This window comes from Accipiter gentilis, chromosome 14 (genome assembly GCF_929443795.1).
Source record: "Accipiter gentilis chromosome 14, bAccGen1.1, whole genome shotgun sequence".
Taxonomy (NCBI): domain Eukaryota; kingdom Metazoa; phylum Chordata; class Aves; order Accipitriformes; family Accipitridae; genus Astur; species Astur gentilis.
The window spans coordinates 34,188,422-34,207,075 of NC_064893.1; the positions used below are offsets into that span (position 1 = coordinate 34,188,422).

Consider the following 18,654-nt stretch of genomic DNA (forward strand, 5'->3'; position numbering starts at 1 on the left):
GTGAACTAAGTAGATTTGTAATATATTAGTGTTACTGCCGCTCAGTAGCATCATGACTTTGCATAGCATAAACCACTTTTTTTTTTTTTTTTTTAAAGGCATGTCTGCCTGAAAAGCTTTCATATGACTGTATATAATTCATTCTTTCTTGGAAGCATACAGAGTTGTGTCCTCATTATCTGCTACTGACAAGATTACCTATAATACGCATTTCTTATCTAAGAAGTAATACATCCCACTGAGATGGCATTGTTATCTAGTCACCTGCACATCAGGGATTTCTACTAAGTACAGAGGAGTGTTTAATGGCTGCCTCTGCTTTTAATAATTTTTCTTTATAGCTTGGCGTTCATGATATGTGTACATAGTTTCTCTGTAGCTGTATGGCATGGCATCTTGAGTTGGGCCCTGGAGGAAGCTACAGAGCTGTTCTTCTGTTGTGAGCCCTGCCCACTCTAATTACAGACACTCTCTTTCCCACTCTTCAAGCTCCCTTATCCTCTCTCCTCCCTCATCCTGTGTCACAACTTATCTAGAAACATGCCCTGCCAATTTGTCCCAAGAGGAGGTGCGTGCTGTTCTGAACTTTCAATGGACTGTGACTGAGGAGTAAGGGGAGAAGGGGTGATGCCTTATTTTCCTCACCTCTGCACCTCTACATTGGGGCTTTTTTTGTCTGTTTCTGTTTCCTGTTTTGTTTCCATATTCATATCAAGACTGCTGACAACCAAAAAGGCAAATTAATTACCTGCAGCTTAAATTTATTTTTAAAAAAGGCATCTGAAGTTTTGTTATAGTTTCTTGTGTATTTTTTTCAGTAAGAATTTGTGATCATGTCTGGATGTGTGAGACTCTCTGAAATATTATCATCTGTCAGACAAAAGGTGTCCATATCGAACTCCTGACAGCTCTGTGGTTCAGAATTTTGGCCTTATTAATTCTGCTTTAAACATTTTATAAGTCAGACAACAAATCTGAATCTTCAGGCTTGGCAGAGCTGTTTGTACACCATTATTGCCTCATACCCTACTTCTGAAGTGTGGCCACATGGTTACTGTGCCCTGTCAGACACCAGCTTTCATAGCAGTCCCTGGACAGGCTACATTGCCTGCAGTAATAGAGAATCCTTAAGGCTGCTTGAAAGTGCATTTCAGGTGAGACCTGGTACCTGGCAGTGTTAGGATCAGGCACCCACAAAAGAGGCATCTGTATGCAAACATTGTGACAGGGGTGTGGAGTAGGGGCTGCCTGTGAATGAGTTATGTTGGGAAGGTTTGAAGAGAGATGTGTTCCTTGTCTCCAGTGTCCTTGTGCTGGTGGGCAAGAAGTGTTGCTGGACTTCTATATTAATGCAAGACTCTCCCCATGCTTCATGGTGCTTGGGACTCTCTCACGTTACATAGGAATTAAGTTACTGATTTGAATGTGTACGTGTGTTGTCTGCTCTGTGACAGGCCTATGCCCACAGGCTACAGAAATACTGTTGTCATGGACCCCAAACATTACTTTTTCCAGCCTTCATAGGCTTTTTTGCTCCCCACTCACAGAGTTATAGGTGTCACCAAATACAGAAATTAAATGAACAATGGAGGAAATGTTCTACTTTTTTAGGTAAGAAGTTTGTGAAATGAAGGAAAAAGATCTTCCCTCAATCTTGTGATTTCTCATAATATTTCCATGGAATGTACAATTCATTACAAAAGAATACAGTTATATGGATAGGTTTTATTTATTGCTGACAATTAGAATGTGGTCAAAAAGAGACTGTATTAATTATCTGATGGAAAAGTCAAAACCGGAAGCTTAACACAATGAGATTTGATTAAACAGTGAAACTATTTCTACAAGGAAGTGGCTTCATTTTTCTAGATAAGAGGACCAAAAAAAAAAAAAATATTACTAGAGACTAAATAATTAAGCACCTGAAAGCAGGAGACTTGATTCTATTGCAGTATAAGAGGTCACCAATTTTTGTGGAAAGTTTCTTGCTGTCATCACTGTCCCTATACAGAGGAGAATGTCTTGCCATGTTAATGCTGAAATAAGAGATTGCCGAAATAGAAGATTGATTCCATCACATTATGCAGGTGCTACTGCAATGGTTACAAATCCCTTGACATGTGAAAATTTGTCACAAGAGAAGTCTACTTGCAGCTGTAAGGGCCCAGTCCTGCGAGGTGTGAATTCAAAATAAATTTTTGATCTCTCCCTCGGTGCCAGTTGTGCCAGACTGAAAAAAAAATTTTAAAAAAATCAATTAATTCAGGCTTGCATTGTCTTTCCTTAGGATTCCCAAGAAGCAGAACTGCATGATAGCTAGGACACCAGCAATTACTTGAGACCCAGCCTTGGGTTTTGAGAATTACTTAGGGTTTGAGGCTTTGTGTAGACTAAGAAATGGGAAAAGATAGTACCATCTTCGTTTACTCTTGAATAGACTGATGGAAATGAGAAGTGCTACGTCACGCCTCCATGTTAGGGCTGGGTACAAGTTTGGATAGTCAACACAAACTCAGAATAGGAAAACTCTGATGTCAAAGGTCAGCGCTCTGTCCAATGCCTGCTTGGTTCATATCCATTTTGGCAATAATATGATTTTTCTAATGACCAGGGTGCTTCATTTTATGTCTCCTTTTGGCCTAAACTGGCTTAGTCTTTCACAGGAATAATGTTTTCCATATTTTTATGAATTATTATGTCCAAATATTTCCAGAGCCACAGCAAGTCAGGCTGATTTATAATAAAACAAGCTTTAGGAAATATGAACTACTCAACACTGAGTTAATCCATAAGGCAGCAGAGTCCAGAGGAAAAGAAAAAAGGAATAGAATATTTTGCTCTTGTGTTTTGAAAAGGCATGATTTTCTCCTACTTTAAAGGAGAACAGAGCAGCTTCTTTTTTGGACTGATACAAGGGGAGCTATGGCAGTGTCTTATTTGTTTGCTTTAGCTTAGACTTATTTCTGTAGTATTAGGCTACTGTATATAAAAATAGAAACACAAAGCCAAACGGTAGAAGAAATATTAGAGAGACAAAGGAATTTGACATGCCCATTTTATTTCCCAGGAAAGAAGAATGTTAGCAGTTTTTAGTTATTAAAGAAGTTACTACATGGAAAAACATAACACGTGACAGAGAAATCATAATATCTCATTATGTATTTGGTGGCATTTTTATTTTCATAAATAGAAAATATGAAAAAGATAATTCAACCATGATTTTTTCTTATTGAGAAACTAGACATGCCATTGGTCATGGTAGAAGCACTGAGTAAATGCTGCAGCTTTCACTTACTGTATCTTGACCTGTTGATTCATCAAAGTCACTAGTAGTACACAGCGGTTCACAGGTTCAGGGAGGGGATTGGCATATGAGATCTCTAGAGTAACAGCTTTGTTCACTACAACCCGCCGAGGAATCTAAATGACAGAGACACATTTCTGATCATTCACTGTTTTACACTTTTCTGGAGTCAGACTTCAGTCAAACTGTAAGCAGAACATCTCTCATATTTGAGGATGAATGAGATATTGGTAGGAGCAGTGAAATTTAACTGACAGCTGATACGCCTTTCCCAATAGTTGAAGCTGGATTTGAATTAGCTAAATAACGTTGTCAAGCTGTATGCAATATTTCGTGCACAATTTCAGTGAAAGAGAGCCCTGACTATACAGATACATCTCATTAAACCTGTCTGATCTTTGGGTTGCTGAGTGGCTTTTTTTTTTTTTGGCGCATCATTGATCAGGATTAAAGTGTTAAAACAATATAAACTGGCCTGAACATAGATTAGAATTAAGGGTTTAAGTCTGTTTGGGAGTAGGCAAAGTTGTTTAAAGGCAACACAAGCACTTGCCAATAACTGGAGTACAGATGAAATGAAAGCAAGTTCTGTGAACATAAAGCAGTGGCATGTGACTGGGAGAGAAACAAGGTAACAGAGCTGTTCTGAAAAAAGGGGGCAGATTCAGGCAAAGATGCTTACTTTCTCAATTTAAGCAGGCAGAATTTTAGAGCTACATCTGAAATTGCAGCCTAAATGAATGCATTTATCCCCAAATTCTCATCTTAAGATCTGAGCTCCATAAAGACTTTTTAGTTCTTTCTGTCTGTTTAGGACATAAGGGAGAGAACCGTTTACCTTAATGATAATGTTTGTGTCTTCTAAAATGATTGTCTTCTCCACCAGCAACTTTACCCCATGCATGTGCATGACTTCACACAAAGCAGTAACTTGGATCCTTTTGTCAGTAGTCAGATATTTTCCATAATAAGAATAAGGGATCTTTAACTGGATATGTTTCCCTGGAATTCAGACATATATTTAGGAACCATTATACTCTCAAAGAATGCTAAAGAAAAGAGAGTTATTGTGAGGGGTTTTGATATTATTGAAGAGACCAGAAGATAAGAAAGCTGGAGTCTGTTTATATTTCTTCCTTGTGAGGCTGGTTGTTTATTTCCCTCTTCTGGTGATCCTTTTCTACTTTAACTCATTTGACCCTTACAGTTTTGAATGGAGGATTTTGGCCTGAAACTGAAGGAATCTGCTCATCTGCATTTCACTGGATTCCTGTCCCTTTGTATTTCTTATAATTAGAGGTATAACCATTTTTATCTATTCCCTCCTTATATCTTATTTATTTTACCTCAGTCAAGAAGAAAGTTTGGGTCAAGTTTCACAGAGATCCTTTTCAAGTGACCTGGTCAGCTGCTTATTGTAGTCCTACAACTTTTCTGCTGTGTATGGAAAAAATGTTTATCTTTGTAGCCCCTGGGGAGGAAAAAGATCTCTATAATAGTTTTAGTAGCCTTGACTCTTCAAAAGAGAGAGAGTTTCATTGTAATTTTTAACCTTTGTCCTAGTTAATTTCTATTTGTTGCCTGTTGAGTGCCAGAAAGCGTACATCAGACTTTTTTTATTTGTTAAAAGTAAGATGTGTTCCTATACCTGTAATAATCACCACAGACAGATAGATACACACACACATACATATACACACACACCATCCTGGTTGAACTAGTGAAAGTTTTCAGAGGAAAAAAAATATCTTGTAAAATGTAGTCATAAACAATGCTATTAAGAGATGGAACAAGTAGATGCACTACAAGGCTGATACAGATACGATACTGATGTTTCTTCCTTCCAGTTGCCTTCGTGTGGCTAAGAAGAGGGCTATATTGACTCCTTAGGGACATTAAAAGTTACCTTGTTTAGAACCAAGATCCACAGAAGTGGTTGCCTTCAGGATCTCTGCCACTGGTCTCCTTGTGTACAGGATGGTTGACGCACTCATGTCCACCTTCACGGTCTTGTGGTCAAAAGATAGGTTATTGAGAATTAAGATTAGGGTAATGTCTTTGCCAAACACTGGAGGTTCAGCTAGCTTGAATTTCCCAGAGATCCCAGGGTTTCTAATTGTCTCTGAAGATCTTTCATCTGGAGATTCTGTGTGTCCTTCTGTGATGTTTGATCCAAATATCTTGGCTAAGGCCTTTTTATAAACTCGTCTTTCCTCAGAAGAACCTGATCGAAGGAGAGAACCAAGTAAAAGTCATACTTTTGTTGCCATTGCACCTTCTCTGTGTAAAGGCTTTTAGAATGATATTGGGTGTCAGCTCTGCACCACCTAGAAATATGCAGTAGCTGAAAGTTCCCTATATTTTTATTAGGCCTCTGTTAACGTTTTTCACAGTAAAGTAATAAACATACTGTAACAAGGTGAATAAGTCACTAAAATGAAATATGATGCATTTGTTTTTGTTTAGGATGCAAGATTTCTTTTTCTTTGGCCAGAACATGCAGTAGTGTGATAAGTGTTACTTCACTAATCTGATCATAACCAGCCTCTGTATTAAATATGATTACACTAAAACCTTGAGGAGTGAAGTATTGTAATATGGCTGCTGATTCAGAAGGCAAATAAAAAAAGTGAAATCTATCTTCCTCTTTTTTTTTTTTTTTTAAGACTTTGAGCCACAAACATTAAGCAAACTATTATATGAAATCTGTAACCCTAAATTTAAAAAAGATGGGAGGACATAGGTACCAAGTTTTTGAGGGAAGATAAAAATATTCTCACAAACATATGGCTATGCAGTTCTTAATCTTTGCTGCTTTGTTTTCCTAAGTCCAGATGAATGGCATGTTCCCTTTACTGCTTCCTAGTAGTTTTGTTTCCAGAATTCAGTAATGTGGGACTGAGTCTACTGGGAGTGCAAACACGTAACAACTGAATGGCTGGGTAGCTGATGGCTGGATGTTGGAACAGGACCACAAGAGAGCCTAACTCAGTGAATTTATACAGTCAGAGAGGGAGACTGAGTGAGTCACTCCTCTTGGGAGCAGGATGTAATGCGGTCTTCAAAAGGAAAGATGAGGAGCTGGAATGGACACAGCAAGAAAGAACTTATTTACTGAGAGAGACTGAGCATGAGGTCATATGGGAGATGGATGTCTAGTGTTAGAGGACTGGAGTTTAAGGGTTTGGATTAGTGGTTTGATTGTTGCCCCACTGCCTCTGCCAGATATGCTGGAAAGCTAGTACTTATCTGTACTTCCCATACTACAAACCTGTGCACAGTTTGTTATAAATGATAGACTCAGTTTTAAGACTTTCTGGTATGACACCTTGAGCGTTTGCCTGCCTTGGATAGTAAAATGTATTTTATAGCCCTGTTTTGTGTGTGTATTACATTTTGTACTTCTGTGTAAGGGACTAAAGTATATTTTGTATTGTGTCTTAATAAGGAAACTACTAAATACACAAAACCAGAAATATAATACCCATTGTATTAAGAAAGTAGTCTGAGAACACTGGCAAGAAATATTTTCTGACGGAAAGGGAGAGATGCTCAAAGAAAACAGGTTACCCATCCTAGCGTCCTAGCACCAAGAATTCAGTAGGAGATAACTGTGATAACAAGGAGATAATTTGTGATAATTCCTTTACCTTCTGGATATTTGTAATTACAGGTGACATCCACACGGGAATTGCTGCCCACAGCTTTGGTGCTGATAAACCTGCCAATTATTTCAGTATCACAATAAACTCTTCTCTTAGTTCCATCATTGTATACAATCCATCTGTTGCAATCGGCATTCACCTCCGTATACACAAATAAGGTGTCATAATCCAAGTCTACTTCACCTTCTTTGATGGCTGTGACAGATGCAGGGCCACACTGAAATAATCCTAAAACATGAAAAAAAAAGTCAAACTTTATTAGTTGTGCTCAGTTTGGAGAAGGAATGCTAGGTCATAGTAAGAACTTATACTGTTACCTCTGCTTTGTTCTTGTGGAGTCGCATCTAAAACCTGCCATCCATTGTATGATGTTCCCAGGTCTGGGCGAATGAACCAGCTTTCGTTCCAGACATGGTAATCCCTGGAGACAAAGAACAAAGTCTAGAAAGCATAGTAATATAGAGTCATACAAACTTCCAATTTGAAAGGAGTAGGGAATTTTGTTTTTTAAAGAATCTCTAAGATGTGACACAAGCTGTCTAGTTACAGCAACTCACTACTTCTTTCAAAGGAAGGATTTACTGCCTGCTTTTGAGGTGTAGACCTCAGGGTAGGGAGGGAGAGAATACAGATGTCAGCAGCTTGCTGTGGGAGCAATATGAACTATAAGTGAAACATTTAAGCCTTGTATATAGGCAACACTTGGTGACTGGGTTCAGTAACCTTCAAATGTGGAAAATGCTTTGTTTAAATACAAACTTAAAATAGCTATACTGGATCAGATAAAATGCTCATAAAGTTCAGTAGTCCATCTATAGTATTATGCAGCAGCAGATGTTTAGAAAAGAGATAAGAACAGCACCTGAATAGAATGACCCTTCCCCTGATATGCTCTACAATTTCTCAGTCAGAGAATTAGGGACTTTCTGAGTTGGTCATTGCATCAAGACCACTGGGTTTCACGGTCATTAGTCATCTTATTCTCTATGAATCTCTTTTGTCCTGTTTAAAAACTCTTTATAGCTTTGTTTTCAACAGCATCCAGTGGTAATGAGTTCCACAGACTCCGAAAGGAAAGGATAGCATGAAAGATTGGTAAAATGTAGGTCACAGGAGGACCCAGAAAAGATTTGTTGGCTGAATTTTGTTCAGAGGCTAATACTTTTAAGGAGGTGAAGAGGTGAAAGACTTCCTGTATCCTTCAACCACATACACTCAGTGAAAGGAAGCAGACTGAAGATGATACTTTTGGTGAAGCCTAGTGTGCACAGAGACTTTGAGCTATATGATATACCCTTGAGCCTAGTTAGTTCACTTTCTGAAAAGTGAAGTGGGTGCAGATTTTAAAACTGGAGGGCAACTAAATTATAAAATGGTATTATTTAAAGAATATTATGTTTCTTTGGCTACTCAAATTTTGGGTCTTGATTGATAACCATGGATCACTTGCGGTTTACAGCACTGGACTACAATGTCCAATAAGCAAGTCTGGAGAGTGTTGGGATCGTTCTCTTTTCTGTTCCTATATGGGGAAGGTCTAGCTAAAGGATTGCAGAAAAACTTCTTGGGGAGGCTCCCATCTACTGGGGGGGGCGGGGGGGGGGGGGGCGGGGGGAGTTGACAGGCCAAACTGAGAAACACAGGCTTTGGATGTGTGATGAGAGAAAGTTATGGCAGCAGTAAACCAGTTGAGAGCATGGAAGGTACTCAGCTGCATTATCAGGAACAGACTGGTTAGGTGTCAGTAATTAAAAGAGCCTTGGTAACTGGTACGTTGTCAATGGAAACATAATTTTAAAGAAAGTTGCAACTTGTTTGAAGTCAGGGACTGCAAAAAATTGGGCTGGTTGGTTATTTGAAGTAACTGTTATCTCAAACCCATGAAATACGTTTTCTTTCCAAATGGATGTCTAGTGTATTAATTTAGGTATTTGTATTAACTTTTGTCCATTCAGTTGCTTTTGTACTACTAGCATTTATGTTTTTAAGTCTCATAAATCCTCTCTCTAATTATTGGTGAGATGCAAAAGTTTATATTTACCATGTGGAATCCTTGCTGATATTAAGACTCTTTCCAGAGCTGTCGTAGTACTTATCAATACTCAGATTTCTATCCACATCATGGGCAGAGTTAAAATTTGAAACCAAACGAGTTGGAATCCCCAAGCACCTCAGAACTGAAATATATTTAAAAAACAAAAAACAAAACACAAACAAACCCCACAGCTTTAGTTCAATGATTATAAATATCTGAGAAACAAAGTTAAGTGTCTAAATATTTTGTGATTCTTTAGCATTTGCAGTCTTCAGAGCATTGTTTGTCTTGTAGAATTAATTGCTTTGTACTTTTGATAAAACCAGAGGTCACAAATGCCTCCATTTCACCACGCTTCTCTGTTCTTAAAGCTTACCTGTACACATCACGCCTGCAAAAACCCAGCACTGGCCATACTGAACAGGCTTGTAGTTGTCCTGACGCCATTTCTGGAGGATTACCACACTGCCATCCCATCTGGATGGATTCTCATGTGAATGGAAACTTCCTTGCCACTTTCCCAGGAGAACTCCATTATCATTATCATTTCCATTGATCTATAAATAGGCCAGTGGACAGAATGCACAAAATCAGTTGTGTGTAATGCACCATATGTAGTTAATTATATTGCTTAAGATGCAGGTGGCTGAGTCTCAGTGGTATAACTAATGCTTTCTGTTTAAGCACATGGAATTCAGATTAAGTTGTCCATTTCTTACCATAGAACTGATTACTCGTCCCACATATTTAGGATCTCCTCTTCGGGATACATCAATGGCTGGGTCCTGACGATAGTATAGGCTCAGATCAAGCATGGTAAGACAGATGTTTAGAAGGTGATCTTGAAACTGTGATCAGATAAGATAATTTTTTTTAAAAATAGATAGTTTCACAAACAGAATTAGAGGAGATTCTACTGCAGTTCCTCCTTTCTAAGATATTCCAGCCCAAATGTGATAGGGACAGTGAGGCGCAAAGACAGTAGCGTGCAGAGGCACACGTTGGAGACAGAATAAGAGCACAGATTAATTCCTTACGTCTTACCTGTCCATAGTACCATCCTCTTGCTTCAATGTACTTTGCATTGCCCACAAAGATTATTCCATTTTCATTTAGAACATATTCTTGTCTCTCATTTTCATTAGCCAAGTAGACATCATCACCTGAAAACCAAGTTGAACATGCTTTTACACTTAAAGCTGAGAATACTAGCAACCTTTCAAAACCATTTGTATCTTGATTTATCAAGGGAAAAACTACTGTTTGGAAAACGCAATTATAGCTCCCTGAACATGTACAGTTTGGTGAAAATGCCTGCTATTGCATGTGGCCTGGGGCTGGTGGGGGAATCCATGTTACATTAACTTTTCCCCCTAATTTTAGTATAGCCTTTGCATATTACCTAAATGTCCCCTATCTGTACATAGTACTTTTGTGAGGAAGATGGAGAAAAGTCCAGGCTAGCTCGCTGGATTCTTCTGCTACTCGGGGTAGTTAGAAGTAGAATAGACATTTGAAAAGAATCACACAGATGACATTTTTCTCTGTTTTCCAGTTGTGTTCATCTTGTTTTAAGATTCCTAAATGAAGATCCCTACTTGCCTGATCCAAAGTGTTATCAGGAATGTTATTAGGATAGCCTGCTCAACCAATCACTTTGATTTCCTTATTACTCATTGGTTTCCCTAGTCTATGGCACAGTATGTAGCTGCTATGAAAGCTTAGCTTCCCACAGATATTGAGGTTGTTTTGATCACTCTTTAGGTTGCAATATCTACTTAGCTTCATGTTAAATTTCATGATGTTTAAAATTGTTTTGTGAAAGCTTTGGGATTTCAGGAAATGCATATAAAAATCAGCTTTTCTATTTTATTAACTTCTTTACCTTCCTATAGGAACTTCCCATCCTTCCCTTCCTGCAAATAAAAAGATTGTGTAATTTCTTTTAAAAATTATATCACTTTATATAAGTCTATTTTTGTGGTGGCTGTCCACACTTTTTTTTTTATATCATCATTGTTGATTCCCAAGCTTTTGGGTCAGCATGGGCCTGGAGAACTGTGTGCAGTTCCAGGTGCTGCACTTGAAGGTGTGGACCAGTTGGAAAGAGTGAGAGGAGCACTGAGAATGCTCAGCAATCCTGAAAGTATAAATTATGAAGACAATATAAGTTATGAATTAACTCAGAATTATTTAAGGTAGAAAAAAAATGGAGGTCAGTAATGGGGCAAGCATGGTAATCAATTTTAGAAATTCTTGTGAAGAGGATGGGGTGGGTGGGGAGGAAATCTGTTATTGGTGTCTGTCGTATGTAGGATGAGAAGTTATATGCTGAAATCAAAGCAAAAAAAGATTTGGTTAGTTAACAGGAAAAAATTCTAAGGGAAAGGCTAGTGTTTAATTAGAGTGAATTGCTGGGGGAGGTACTGGAGCTTCCCTAATGGCTGATCATTAAGAAGGAATTCAAAATCTGTCAGGAATGACCCAAGTGCTAAACTGAACCTGCCTTAGAGCACGGTATGGGACTAGATAACTTCCTAAGATCCTTCTAACCCTATAAGTTTATGATTCTGAGCAATCTAAATGTACTTCTATAATCACTTGATGAACATCTTCTTTCTAAGGTTTATATGCTCTCAATTATAATGTTCTAGAGCCAGTTCTTTAAATAAGTATACTTAGACTTTTTTGTAATAACACTATTCCTACCAATAATTCAGAGAAAAATTAACATCAGTTTAAAAGGAGGAAAAAAACCCTACAACACACCACAACAAATCTCTTTAAGTATGACTAAATAGGAACACCCCCTTCCTCTGTTACTCTCAGCACACAAGGAGAAAAAAGCCTCAAACAGCCACAATAGTCCTCTTTTTTGACAGTTATAGAAAGACAGCCCACTATAGACCTAATCCTTCATTAAATTAATTCATTTTAATACAAAAATACAAAGTTGTTATATATTCTGTCTTCTCATTCTGAAATTAAAGTTTATCCTGGCATAGTGAGAAACAAGCAGGATATGAATTTCTATTGATCGTTTTTAATCAATATGCAAGCACGCTTTCTAACATATATATATTTCTAGTAATTTCTTCATATAATCTTTTCCACAGAAACAAGTGTCAAGTATCAGACATCTAGGGAAAAAGATACATTCTACAAAATTCTCAAACATACATATCCTTTTATCCCCTAAAGCTTTACAACTGACATGCTCACTTGTGAGCTATAGATAAGCAATATATGATCTTTCATTTAATTCATGATTAGCACTCTTTCTTCTAGTAGTTGACTGTACATTCCTTCAGTAGCATTAGGACATAATGCATCATTATCAGAGGCTGGCTTGCAAGTATCTTAGATTTCTCTTTAAATGTCCTTAAGAGACTGTATTAATGTTAAAACATCACTATTGTTTTATCCAAAGGTTTGAAACAAATAAGTTAGTGAATTAATAAGCTTATTGTTTTGTTACCATTATGGAAAGATCAGTATTTTCTGTGTCCAAATTCTGCATTTATTTCAGATATATGACCTGTGAAACTAATTGCTTTCAGCTTGCTAAACTAGAATTTTTCTCTTGTCCAAAAGGCTTTTCATGTGTTCAGCTATCCCAGTAACCCTTCACTGAACATGTTCTAATTCATAATTCCTCTTCAGGAAAGATTAATTGAAAGAAAATTCCAAATGAGATTCATCACCTTGTACAATGGCATTAATATTTAATCTGAGCAACTGTTTCTTCTTACACAGTTTAAGAGTGCATTTGCCTTTTTAAGGGCCATTTCACTTTGGTTCTCATTCTTTGATTAACAAGTACTTTCACATTTTTCATGATTTCCAGTTGGTAAGTCTGCCATTGAGATTATTGTTATTTCTCCCTAACCATATGGTCTTTTATTTTGTATTATTGTATCTTATTATCTTTTCTCAACTACTCCAGTCTCTAAGGGCAGCCAGTTATTTCTAAGTGGTATCCCAGCCCATCTGCGTATGGACAATGCTGCTTAATGTCAGGGTATCAAAGTCAGTAATGAACCATTTGCTCAGACTGTTTTTTCAGATGACACTTAAGGATCCACTAGTAGGTTTTCTCCAACCCAGTGTTTTTTCTTTCATCTCTAGTCTTGACTGTTTCCTTGTAAGTAGTTCTTTACTCATATTACAGGTTATGAATCAATTCCTGTCTTTTCCAGCTTAATGAATAACCTCCCATGTGGAACCATATCCACAGACCAGATCTGTCATTTATCCTTTGCTGAGGAAATAAGTTTTCTATTTCCCTTCTGCTATGACATTTACTATAGCGGTAACATACCCTCAAACTGAATCTGTTCCTGTTTGTCAGGCTCAGGGGGCTATTCCACTCTCCAGAAGCCTCTTCACCAGCATCCTACTTTAAGGATACTCCCTTTTGTTTGGCAGTGGTCATTGCATCATCTGATAAATCTGGAGGGCTCTTCTGCAAAATCATTGGTTTTAAACTGGAATGGCGCAGCTTAATTTTTCTCAGTTTTCATCTGAGAACAATTTGTCTGGTCTTATGAATACCACTGCTACTCTGGTGTTCCAGTTCAGGAGCTGTCAAGTACTTCAGTCCCTGCTGTTTGGCTTCCATCAATTAGAGGTTACACCACAAGTGATCTTTCAGGGGTTTCTAGGAAGGTTTTTCCCTCAGGACTGTCTATGCAGAGACAGTCTGAGTTTCCTTAACATCCTTCTATAATTATTTCTGTCTTCCAAGACATGCTGAGCTAATTAGCAGCCTTTTTCATCTTGGCTCTTGGCATATTTGTTAGTGGCCCTTGACTAAAATATGGTCACAGAAGAAAATAGTGGGTGATTGTGGTTACTCTTCTTTTATAAGCTGTTTAGTCACTTGGCTGGCTAAGAGCTCCCTTAGCTCTGGAGTGGTATATTTTAAGGCTAATCTAGGTTTCTAGACATATTTGCAAAATCTGAGTTTAGGAATTTGCATTTCTTCTGCAACATGCTGAGGCTGCAGAAATAAAAAATGGAAGAGCAGGAGATGTCCCTTTTCAACCCATGATGAAAGACATGGGAAATGCCAATCTTCTTCACACTGGCCCACTTATCAGTTCTTATAAAGTTAGTTGAGCTATTGTCTTTGCAGTTAACATCTACAAGAGCAGTCTTGCTTTGATTTAGGTGCAAGTCAAGGATGTTACTGTATGCTTGCTTCAAGTTGTAAGAAGTACCTGCACTTATGAAAGTCTATCAGCCCTTGTTTACAGAAAAAGTGATCTGCTCAGTCCTGAAGAAGGACTCGTATGTTATTACTCCATATAGCACATTTCATTAGGATAAAAGGGGGGGTGGGGGAGCGTCAGCATCTTTTTAATGTATTAAAACGAGGTCTCTGAACAGATAGCTAAGATTGCTGCCACTGGCAACCCAAAGAGAGACAGCTTGAGGTAGCAAGCTCACTGTGCGGATATGAAAGCAAATAGGTCAGTTATATTCAAGAGCAAAGGCATTGGTACCTACCTGGGCACCAAGGGTTGAAGAGTAACACAAACTGCCCAAGGAATCTGGAGAAGATCTTGTTCCCTGAGGTTACTTGAAGGATGAGATTGTATCGTCCAATGACAGCATTGGCTGGGCTGGATATTGTAAAGTTCATATAGCCAGACTCGCTGGGTCCTTGGGCAGCACTCCAGCCACTTGCCCCCACCTCAGAGAGGTTAAATACAGCTTTTGTACGATGAGATTCTGAGGGGGATGGTCCTGCCGGAAAGAAGGGGTAATTGGTTTCCATTCCAGAGTGTGGTTTCAATGTTAACCTCATACTTGAAATGAGAACATTACAGGGGGAAAAGTGTTAAAAATACATGAAGAAAAATTGCATCTCTAAATGGAATAAGGGGAGAAGTACAAGGGATAAAGATTACATTTCTGTGAGAACATGGATTAAGCTAAGGGAGTGTTACCTATTTCAGTGACAAATGCTAGGTTCTCCCCAGTCTGCTTTGGTCTGTTGAAGTACAGGGTAATAGTGAAGGCTTGTCCTCGCCTCACAGTCAACTCAGCATTGGCATATCTGTCAGTATGGTGTGTGCTTGCGTTTACTGATGGCTGCCAGCTGATATGTGTTGGTGTCAGATCTGTAAAACAGAAGAAAAGACATGAAGAAGCAGCCAGCATGGAAAGAAGTCATTTGCTGGTAATTGGCATGATGAGATTGCTAAGAGCAGTTATCTTTTACCAGATAAAAGACAACTAAAAAGCAGATGCCCCATTAAATTGATTAAGTCTAGTGGTAAATAATAGAAATTTTTGCTTGAGTTTTGTTATGGGGCTGTCGTACACCAGGACTTATATACTTCCTATACAGTGCTGGATGCTGTTTTATCATTGGGCTTAGAAATTTACAGGGGCAAATCAGTGTCATTTCATTGTCAGCACCAAATAAAGTGGCTTGTAGCCCCTCTACATTTTCAACATCTATATTTTTAGGATCCCAGAAACGGCTATTAGGACATCTTACTTTTCCCACTTATATCTTGATGCCATTTGGCCTAGGGTAGGGAAAGATGCATAGTGAGAGATCATCTGTCTTATTTGAATCAACAAGGGGTATTTGAGGACATAAGTTGGAGCTTTTGACAAAGAAATCAATCTGACTGAATATAGCTGTGTCCAAAGTGACAACTGGACCACTGGGATTCCTGTTCTAGTAGGCACTACCTTCACATCCTAGAGGAATTCTGATGACTTACAGTGTGCTTGAAGTTCTCAACACCAAGTGTCCTGCATACATACTGTTATTATGGTCTGTGGTTTAAAACCCATAAAGAGGCTCTTGCCACCTTAAATTCTCAACTACCTTTTCAGCAAGCGAGTATGTATATGATCTTCCTTGCAAGATTTGTTTTCCCTTCTATAGTTTATGTTTTATTGCCGCACTCAAACTTGAGCAGTTATACTGTCTTTGGGAGCTCTGAGAGGCACTGTCCTCTGTGTTTATATCTGCCCTATGAGACTCCACAGAGTACACCTGGAACATTGTGTTGCAAGTTTTGGCAAATGCTCAGGGTAAGTACCTTGGTGAAGATTCTTCCAAATTACTTTTATTAAAGCTAGTATCATAAACGCGGGGCAGGGGGGACGGACGACGACATGACCTCCACCATTTTAAAGGAAATTCAAAAGCAAACAATAACAACAACAAAAATAGTGTGATGGAAAGGATCAATTAAGGCCTATGGCACCATGCACTATTATGGTAGGGATCTTCAAACAAGCTTCCAAGTCTATCTCGTACCATATAGCATAGCAATGAAATACTAAATCAGATCTGGAACAATATAGCTGCATATTACTCGAATTTACATATAATCTTTGAAGAAGAAGTAAAAGTAAAATCTAACTTATGCAAAAAAGTGCCATAATTACATTCAAGAAAAATTTTTTTCTTTGTAGTCTAAGACCACAAAGAAGTAACGTGAGTAAGCATTGATGCGCTGAAAAAGAGAATCTTTAGCATGACTATCTGGGATGACAGTGAACTGCTTTCTGTGCTGCCAGGAAAGGCTGCTGCTTTCCCTGCAAAGCAACATTTTAAAAACTGATTTGAAAATGTTTGTTTCATTGTTAAACAAGAGACAACCTTGCTTTGCAATTGCCCAGCTCAATAATCATCTTCATTTTAAACTTTAAAATGCATAGATATTGTCATTACTATTTTCCTTTAGTAGGGTTTTAATGCATCTTTGAATTCCCATCTATAGGCTCCATGCTCACAGCTCCATTAGGATGGATTACACTAATTTTTTTAATACAAAGCATAACACATCTCTGAAATAGCATTTAAAAAATAAAGGGTTTAGATGGAGTTCCACATGGTGCCTTTTGAAGTAATGGGAATTTCTTTTCTTTCACAGCCCCCACCCCCCCTTATCCTCTGCTTAGCTCAAAAATTATTCTCAAACAGGTCTTAATAATAACAACAGTAAAACTTTGAAAATGAAGTGCAAGAACAAATTACAATATAAAATTTCAGATAAGAAATCTGAGCAGATACCTACAGGGCATGTATCTTAAGGAAACAGTCCTGAATAAAGTACCTGCTGAAGGGAAGCAAATGACACGCAGAACTCACCTGCCATTCCCTCAGCTTATGAGAATTGCATACAACTTCTACTTTGTTCTTCAAGGATGTCCAAGTCACATGAATCATAAAAAACTCAGCAATCTTTTCGTGCTGTCAGCTGAAATTTTAGAGAGGGGAGAGGTGCTCAGCAGTTGTTATTAATACCTGTAGACTTGTCAAATGAATTAACTAGTTCATATAATATATGTATGTCTAATGCCAATGTTCCTACTCAACGTGGGTGTAATTATGGGAGGAGATACCAAAATTATTTACTCAGAGGAAATGCGTTCACTTGAATCCCAAGACAAGAAGAACTTCCTACAAAGGATAATAGGTGTGCTATGAATAAGTTATCTTTAAGGATGAGGAAACGGGGAGTGTGGTGGGATGTAAAAGCCATATGAAGGAAAAAAGGAGCATTTCCTGATTACTTAACTTCCAGATTGGTCAATGTCACTTCTGGTTTTGTTCAGCAGCTGTGAGTTGGTTTTAGAGGGTTTTTTTGGGGTCTCAAATTATCTCCAATGCCCCCTGACTTAAGTGAAATGATAAATTCCCACCAGAAACAAATGTCTGTTTACCTGTTATGTTAGCTAGCTCCATACTACTATTTCAGCAAAAGTTTCATTTCAAAAGGAACACCCAAACTATTAACCATGAGTAAGTTTTTATCAGTGCAAACTGATAACGCCTGTCTGTCTTCACAACTGTGGATATATTTCTTTTTATTTTTGTACCCTCACTTAAAAGTGTACAGGTAATAAAATGACATTGTTGTAGGGAGGATTATTTATCTGTTTAAGATTCTGCAGCTCAACAGACTTAAAAAATAAATTAGTCCGAGTTTTAAGTTACAAAGAAAAAAAACTGAAAAAGAAGCTGAAATTAAGCTCCAAGAGCTGTTTCTAAGATTGATTTTACAAAAAAATTAGCTTCTTGCACCTTTTTGAGAAACTTTGTTTTGATACCACGAAGACTAAAAGAGTACTTACTTATATGACATTCATGCTAGCCCTATCCTGAAAGAACAACACTAAAACTTTTCACACTTGGCAGCAGTATATCTCGTATAGTGTATCTCCACTTACATTATAATTCAGAGGTCCTTCTTCCTCTTGGAAGTTTCCAGGATGTTCAGGCTGTCAAAACTTGTTCCGGGAATCGCCTCAGATGGATTTGATTGCTGTTCAGAGCTACTTTAGTTGGTCTTTTTCTCTTTTGCTTAATTCATATTCCTTGGAAACCATAAGAGCCACAAGCCTCTGATGTTACCTGATCTTCACACACAGCCCTAGTGACAAACCGCATTGACCAGTTCTTAAGTTCAGGCATTCAGTACTTATAGTGATTGCTTCAGACATTACATGTTGCTCCCGCTGGAGTATGACTATTTCCTTTCTTCTTCCTTACCACTCACGTAAGTAATTAAATCTCAGAACACTTTTTCTGTCTTGGCTGCAACCACCTCCTTTACCTCTGTATGACACACCCACGGTGGTGTTCACCAAACCACCAGAACCTCTCTCTCAGA

At 38.1% G+C, this 18,654-nt stretch overlaps 1 protein-coding gene across 1 annotated transcript; it reads right to left on the minus strand.

Annotated features, from left to right (window-relative positions):
- Nucleotides 1-1,784: 1,784 nt before the first annotated feature.
- Nucleotides 1,785-15,202, minus strand: LOC126045934 (protein-glutamine gamma-glutamyltransferase 6-like). The gene is given in 12 exon segments (XM_049817624.1): nt 1,785-2,230; nt 3,296-3,420; nt 4,143-4,306; nt 5,211-5,528; nt 6,955-7,197; nt 7,287-7,390; nt 9,011-9,146; nt 9,381-9,561; nt 9,724-9,852; nt 10,049-10,167; nt 14,516-14,755; nt 14,959-15,202. Coding segments are annotated over 12 exon segments (2,154 nt in total). The 3' UTR covers nt 1,785-2,079.
- Nucleotides 15,203-18,654: the final 3,452 nt, after the last annotated feature.